We start from the raw sequence: 8,182 nt of genomic DNA on the forward strand, positions 1-8,182 counted from the left end.
TGGTCTAAAATTCTTTGTTTGATAGTATTGAATGCTGATTTTTCATCTAACATTGACAGGTCCTCTAAGGCAATTCCCAGGTGACCAAGTTTGGTTAAAATGGTGGAGAACCAGTTAGCTTTATAAGTGTCTTTTAGCAGGTGGGACATAAGAGTTGCTTGATTTACCCTGAAATGGATTTTCAGCCAATATTTAAAGGTTAAGATCCAAGCTCTGTTCTCCACTCAATTCTGGCCTGTTTCTAGGCATAAAGTCATTTTCTTTCATGGGGCTGAACTTCTTGATGAGCCTTCCATCCCGAGTATTACTGGGACTTTGGCTGTGACTAGGGTTGCCAACTGGCTGGAGATCTCCTGCTATTGCAACTGATCTCCAGCCGGTAGAGATCAGTCCCCCTGGAGAAAACGGCCGCTTTGGCCATTGGACTCTATGGCATTGGAGTCCCTCCCTTCCCCAAACCCCGCCCTCCTCAGGCTCTGCCCCAAAAACCTCCCGCTGGTAGTGAAGAGGGACCTGGCAACCCTAGCCATGGGGTCCCCAGGCACCACTTGGGGGAACTTAAGTTTTCAGCTATCTAGTAAAGTCAGGGCGCAAGTGAGATTCGAACCGGGGCTCCCCAATTCAAGCGACTGAATTTTCGGCCGGCCGTTCCGTTTCCTAGACGCCATGCCTGAAATAAAGGCCCGTCCCTTCGACAACATCACCCTGCCGTGCCGCTTCTCCTTCGTGGACGGCATCGACGGCTTGTCCTTCACGTGGGAACGGGAAGACATCAAGGAAGAGCACGAGGTGGAGGATAAGGATTTTTACAAGTTTTTCGTGGCCCTCCAAGACTTCTACCAGTTTTACCCAAAGATGATATACAGCTTTGCGGAGAACACGGAGCAGCCGGACGAGCGGAACTCTCTGTACGAAGGGAGAATCTGGGTGGACGATGACGAAATTTCGGAGGGCAACCTGGACCTCGTATTGGAGCAAGTGCAGTTTTCGGACGAGGCTTTCTACATCTGCAAGGCCAAGAACTCCAGGGGGGCCGGGCAGAGGAAGGTGAAGCTCATTGTGGAAGGTAGGAGGAACCTTTGCACGCTCTTCTGGCGTTGAACGGCGCGATTCGAGACCGGTAGCACCTCCGAGATCGGCAGGACTTTTGGGGCATAAGTAGAGTTGCCAACCTCCAAGTAATAGCTGGAGATCTCCCGCTATTACAACTGATTTCCAGCCGATGGAGATCAGTTCCCCCGGAGAAAATGGCCACTTTGGCAATTGGACCCTGTGGCATTGACGTCCCTCCCCTCCCCAAACCCCGCCTTCCTCAGGCTCCTCCCCAAAAACCTACCGCAGGTGGCAAAGAGGGACCTGGCAGCCCTAACCATGGTGCCCCATCCTGAGTATTACTGGGACCTTGGCTGTGACTAGGGTTGCCAACCTCCAGGAGAGCTCCAGCTGTTACAACTGATCTCCAGCTGATAGAGATCAGTTCCCCTGGAGAAAAATGGCCGTTTTGGCAATTGGGCTCTATGGCATTGAAGTCCCTCCCCTCCCCAAATCCCGTCCTCCTCAGGCTCCACCCCAAAAACCTCCTGCCGGTGGCAAAGAGGGACCTGGCAACTCTAGGTATAAGCCTTTGAGAGTCAAACTTGCCTTCATCAGTAGGGTTGCCAACCTCCAGGTAGTAGCAGGAGATCACCTGCTAATTCAACTGATCTCCAGCCGATAGAGATCAGTTCCTCTGGAGAAAATGGCCACTTTGGCAATTGGACCCTGTGGCATTGACGTCCCTCTCCTCCCCAAACCCCGCCTTCCTCAGGCTCCACCCCAAAAACCTACTGCAGGTGACGAAGAGGGACCTGGCAGCCCTAACCATGGTGCCCCATCCTGAGTATTACTGGGACTTTGGCTGTGACTAGGGTTGCCAACCTCCAGATCTCCAGCTATTACAACTGATCTCCAGCTGATAGAGATCAGTTCCCCTGGAGAAAAATGGCCGCTTTGGCAATTGGACTCTATGGCATTAAAGTCCCTCCCCTCCCCAAACCCTGCCCTCCTCAGGCTCCACCCCAAAAACCTGCTGCCGGTGGCGAAGAGGGACCTGGCAACCCTAGGTATAAGCCTTTGAGAGTCAAACTTGCCTTCATCAGTAGGGTTGCCAACCTCCAGGTACTAGCTGGAGATCTCCTGCTATTACAACTGATCTCCAGCCGATAGAGATCAGTTCCCCTGGAGAAAATGGCCACTTTGGCAATTGGACTCTACGGCATTGAAGTCCCTCCCCTCCCCAAACCCCGCCATCCTCATGCTCCGCCCCCCCCCCAAATCTCCAGGTAATTCCCAACCCAGAGCTGGCAACCCTAATCATGGTAGATGCAGCTGGCAGAAACCCTCCCGTACCGTTAGTACTATTCAGGAAAAGGGTGAAGTTATTGCAGCGTACATCTTTCAAGCAACTCTGCTCCTTGCTTCAGGCCTCCCGGAGCGATTCATCCCCAAGCTGCCGTTAGGGAATCCCTAATTGTTTTGTTTTTTTCCTCCCTCCCCTCCCACTGAAGATGCAGAGGAGCCGCAGGTGCAGTTCAGCACCGTCAACGACACCCTGGTGGCCAAGTGCATCTCCTCCGGCTGGTACCACATGCCGAAGGTGACCTGGCGCAACCGCCGGGAAGAGAACATCTCCAGCTACGCCGTCACAGAGATCCTGGAAGAGAAGCAGGACGGGTCCCACCGGGTGGTTTCCATCTTGCACTACCCCGTCTTGCTCCATGAGATCTATACTTGCCATATCGAAGAGGAAGATGTGCTCAACAGGCCTGTGAGGTCTATCCACAAAGTCCCGAGTGAGTCCTTTGGCTCGGCAGCGTGGTGTAGTGGTTAAGAGGCAGACTCTAATCTGGAGAATCGGGTTGGATTCCCCTGCTCCTCCACACGAGCGGCGGATGCTAATCTGGTGAACCAGGTTGATTTCCTCACTCCTCCACGTAAAGCCAGCTGGGTGACCTTAGGCTAGTCACAGCTCTCTTAGAGTTCTCTCAGCCCCACCTACCTCACAGGGTGTCTGTTGTGGGGAAGGGAAGGGGATTGTAAGCCAGTTTGATTCTTCCTTAAGTGGTAGAGAAAGTCGGCATAGAAAAACCAACTCTTCTTTTTCTTCTACCCCATAAGCCAGGCAGGTGGAGTATACAACCAGGCTGGCTGGCAGAGGGAATTGGATAGTATTCCCCCCACCCTGGAGTCTAGCAGGTCCCCTGCTTGTTTGTGTATAACTATACTAGTTAACTAGTTGCTAACAAGCAAGGGTCCCATGGAGCAGAGTGGTAAGCTGCAGTACTGCAGTCAAAGCTCTGCTCAGGACCTGAGTTCCATTCCCAACAGAAGTAAGTTTTCAGAGAACCAGCTCAAGGTTGACTCAGCCTTCCATCCTTCCGAGGTCGGTAGAATGAGTACTCAGCTTGCTGGGGGTAAAGTGTGGACAACTGGGGAAGGCAATGGCAAACCACCCTGGAAACGTAGGCCATTTGTGCATGGGAGGTTTTGCCTTGGATTTGCCCCTCTCTAGATGCAAATTCTCAAAACAAAAATATGCCCCCATGCATACATGGGAGGTTTTGCTTTGGATTTGCACCTCTCTAAGATGCAAATTTTCCACATCCAAATGATCAACACTAAAAAATAAGCCCCCATGCAGAGTTTTGAGAATTCACATGGGAAAAATGTACATTTAAGAGAGGGGCAAGTCCAAGGCAAAACCTCCCATGCATAAATGACCTTAGTCTGCCTAGCAAACGTCGGCATGCGACATCACCCCATGGGTCAGGAATGACCCGGTGCTTGCACAGGGGGACTACCTTTGTTTAACAAGCAAGATATGCTAGAAAGATACAAAACAACAACCAGGCAGGGTGGTACTTCTGTAGACGGTGTTCCAAGACTGCATTTTCTTCTTCTTGTTTCCCCCAGAGAGAAAATACCACAATATGTACAACCATTAGAAATTCAACAGCTGGGATCCGCCGAGGCAAGATACTGCTGCCGCTTCTGTCCCATGAATTCGTCAGCTTTGCACAGCATATGGATGTAGCAGAAGAGGGGAGGATAAACTAGCGTAGATAATAGACAGGGCAGAAAAAAATCTCCCTGGTGAGGGGGAACAGATCATTTGAATGCGAACGTGAGCTTGGATAAACACCTGGAAAAGGAAATGCTTGCATCAGCGTCCAACTCTGCATCCCCAGTTTTGCACATCAGAACAGCCAGCGTGGTGTAGCGGTTAAGAGTGGTGGTTTGGAGCAGTGGAGTCTGATCTGGAGAACCGGGTTTGATTCCCCACTCCTCCACATGACCAGCGGAGGCTAATCTGGTGAACTGGATTTGCTTCCCCACTCCTACACATGAAGCCAGCTGGGTGACCTTGGGCTAGTCACAACTCTCTCAGCCCCACCTACCTCACAGGGTGTCTGTTGTGGGGAGGGGGAAGGTAAGGTGATTGTAAGCCGGTTTGATTCTCCCTTAAGTGGTAGAGAAAGTCAGCATATAAAAATCAACTTTTCTTCTTCTAAAAAAGTCTTTGCTCCTAAGACCAAATAAAGCCAAGCAAGTCGGCGCTGCCAATTTCAAAGATTCTTTTCATCCACATTTGTGTGCCTGGGGAGCTGTTCATGCCCTGGGGCTTTGGTTTGATGTGCTGGCTTATTTGTGAAGCAGCATCCTTGTGAACTCATAGGGGCGATGTTGCCCTAGCGTCGCCTCCCATAAAGCAGAATGTGACATGGCCCTTCTCTTCCCTAGAAGTAAACACAAATCACACACCTGCAGTTTACATTCGGAATGATTCAAAATAGATAAGCCACAGCTCATCACTCATACCTGGTTGTATTAGGATGGGTCAAATCAAGGTCACTCCGATAAGACTTTTCATACAACTGTATCAGCTAAACCTAGATGTCTAAAACTGAACATCTTTGAAACGGGAAAAGGAGCGTCTCCTTCTGCTCTCCAATTTGTAAAAAAGGTAAAGGTCCCCTGTGCAAGCACCGGGTCATTCCTGACCCATGGGGTGACGTCACAAATCTATGGTGACACCACACTTGGAATATTGTGTACAGTTCTGGTCACCACAGCTAAAAAAGGATATTACAGAGCTTGAGAAGGTGCAGAAAAGAGCAACCAAAATGATTAGGGGACTAGAGCAACTGTCCTATGGGGAGCGGTTAAGATGTTTAGGGCTGTTTAGCTTGGAAAGAAGGCAGCTGAGGGGAGACATGATAGAGGTCTATAAAATTATGCATGGTTTGGAGAGAGTGGACAGGGAGTTTTTCTCCCTCTCCCATAATACTAGAACACGGGGTCATTGCTAAAGCTGGAGGGTGAGAGATTCAAAACAGATAAAAGGAAATATTTTTTCACACAACGCATAGTTAAATTGTGGAACTCCCTGCCCCAGGATGTGGTGATGGCTGCCAGGTTGGAGGGCTTTAAGAGGGAGTGGACATATTCATGGAGGAGAGGGATATTCATGGCCGTTAGTTAGAATGGATACTAGTCATGCTGCATACCTATTCTCTCTAGTATCAGAGAAGCATGCCTATTATTTTGGGTGCGGTGGAACATAGGCAGGATGGTGCTGCTGCACTCGTCTTGTTAGTGGCTTCCTAGAGGCACCTGGTTGGCCACTGTGTGAACAGACTGCTGGACTTGATGGGCCTTGGTCTGATCCAGCAGGGCCTTTCTTATGTTCTTATGTCTCATCCCGACGTTTCCAAGGCAGACTTGTTTACGGGGTGGTTTGCCAGTGCCTTCCCCAGTCATCTTCCCTTTACCCCCAGCAAACTGGGTGCTCGTTTTACGGACCCTGGAAGGATGGAAGGCTGAGTCAACCTTGAGCCGGCTCCTTGAAACTGACTTCAGTTGGGATCGAACTCAGGTTGTGAGCAGAGCTTTGTAACACGATGGTAAAAGAATAAAATCAGATACACACTGGTACATCAGAGCAAACTGGGCTGTTGTTTTACGGTTTATTTATATTACTGTCCAAAGATACAAACCCTAGAATATTACAAATAAAGAACAAATCAATTTCACACCGCTGCAATATCATTGAATCCAAGAGATACGAACTTAAAACGATGGATTTACTATGGACTTCCTGCTTCTTAGTGGAAGATTCTCTCCTTGGAAAAGTATGTAGAGAGTGCATTCCATTCAGGCCCCCCACTAGGAAAACAGGAGTTTAGAAACATTTTGCTTGGTCTTTGCCCAGCTGATACAGGGAAGTTGGAAAAATTCCAATATAATGGCAAGTAGATCCTGACTTGGCAATCCATATGCCGCTCCCAAAAATTAGAATGTTCTTACCTACAATACAGAACACAGCTGCTTTAACTTGAGAGAAGATGAAGGAATTGGAGGTTTCCCGACTCTTTGTCTTAATGGGAAATGTTGGCCCCAAAACCTATTATAAGGAGAGATCTCATGTACACAGATGTGTTCTAGGCAAGGGCTATCTGGAAAACAGACGCCAGTCCTCCCACAGAAATTTGGTTTGCCTGAAATCCCAAGGAGAATTTGCATAAGAGCATTCCCCAAAGCAACCCACAGCCTATAAAATGGGGGAAAATAGGGACGGTTGTAGGTATTCATGAAGCGCTGGTGAATCAGGCCAGAAATAAGCGACGCTGTCCAAGGCTCTGCCTTGTGTGGAAGAAAGTCACCTCCACAAGCCATCTGGAGCTCCAGCATGAACCCTTTGCCCCTAAAATCAGCTTGCCCTCCAATGACGCCACCGTTAAAATAATCTTTGGCCCTTCTAAAAACTATTGGCTTCAATCCACAGAAATCTCCACGGATGGATTTCCACACACGAAGCACCACTTCCTCACTCCTGCTGCAGCCCAAAATGCTGCTTCCGGAGGGTCAGGAGAACCCTTCCCCGCCAGGAACAGAATGAGGGGTAGTTAGAAGTATGCAGCAGGGTGGGAGAAACTGGCAAAAATCCCCCCTCCCCTGGAAATCCTCCACTGGATCCAACCTGCTAACTGCACACAGTAGTTTTCAACTGCAGATGTCTCCATTTTGTGTTCCATAGGATATGTCAGAGATGAGTCTCGAAGAACAGTTCTAGGAACTGTTTTCTTTGGTATTCAGCTCAGAAGCTGAATCTCTTGTGGGCATCCAGGCCCGAGTTAAACAAGTCTGCGGCCTCCTGTGGGGCAGCTATTCGCAAGCACAACAGAACAGAGAAAGTGGCCCATGGCGAGCCATTGGTATGAGAGGTGCCCTTAATGCCAACCGGATCAACTTCAACGGGGCGACGTTAGGAAGTGTTCACACAAGCTTGAAGTAGGGAGCCGAATTCATACTGCTGCACTCCCAAGCAGATACCCATGTTGTTGATTACAAATATTGAATTGGGATGGAGACATCCAAGACTTCAGTCTCCATTCGCTGGAGATACGGACAAAAACTCTGACCGAGAAGCACACAGCGCGGATGCAGAGGACTCCCGACATACCAGCAGAATGCGCCAAGAGACGTTTTCTAGATTCTAGCACAAAAGGGCTGGAGAACTGCATGAGAATGTTATAAAAACCCGTTGAACGCCGAGATGGTCTTGTTGGAAGTGGGGCTACCTGACGTGCATCGACAAGGCAAACCAGCCTTCTTCTCTTTGCTTTTCGGCCTGCGGGAATGAACAGAAAGAGGGCAAGGTCAGAGGCATTCCCAGGACGGCTTCTTAATGAATGAGTTAGGTTTTTCCAACAGCCACGTACGTCAATACTTAGCCAGTGCTGCTGATTGTACAATATGGAATACCGGCGTGGATCAGCAAGAGTGCAGGAAACCTAAAGAAATGACTTCCCCGAAGGCGTAGATGTCGCCATCTCAGGTCACATGAAACATGAAGCTGCCTTCTACTGAATCAGACCCTCAGTCCATCGAAGTCAGTATTGTCTACCCAGACTGGCAGCAGCTTTCCAGGGTCTCAGGCAGGGGTCTTTCACATCACCTACTTGCCTAATCCCTTTAACGGGCGATGCTGGGGATTGAACCTGGGACCTTCTGCATGCCAAGCGGATGCTCTACAACTGAGCCACACCCCCTCCCCAGGGTCCATGACAACAGAGGCAAAGCCAAGACCCAGTACTTGGGAAAGGTGCTACGTCTTGCAAGTTGTATGCGATTGTACTAGTTC

General features: G+C 49.5%; 1 protein-coding gene across 1 annotated transcript; it reads left to right on the forward strand.

Moving 5' to 3' along the window:
• The first annotated feature begins 666 nt into the window (after positions 1 to 666).
• Positions 667 to 7,259, forward strand: LOC130476440 (butyrophilin subfamily 2 member A2-like). Its single transcript, XM_056848380.1, has 3 exons — positions 667 to 1,066; positions 2,547 to 2,831; positions 7,135 to 7,259. Exons 1-3 carry the CDS (start codon positions 667 to 669, stop codon positions 7,257 to 7,259), a joined length of 810 nt encoding a protein of 269 aa, XP_056704358.1.
• The last annotated feature ends 923 nt before the right edge of the window (positions 7,260 to 8,182 follow it).

The sequence above is a fragment of the Euleptes europaea genome, chromosome 4 (genome assembly GCF_029931775.1).
Source record: "Euleptes europaea isolate rEulEur1 chromosome 4, rEulEur1.hap1, whole genome shotgun sequence".
Taxonomy (NCBI): Eukaryota; Metazoa; Chordata; class Lepidosauria; order Squamata; family Sphaerodactylidae; genus Euleptes; species Euleptes europaea.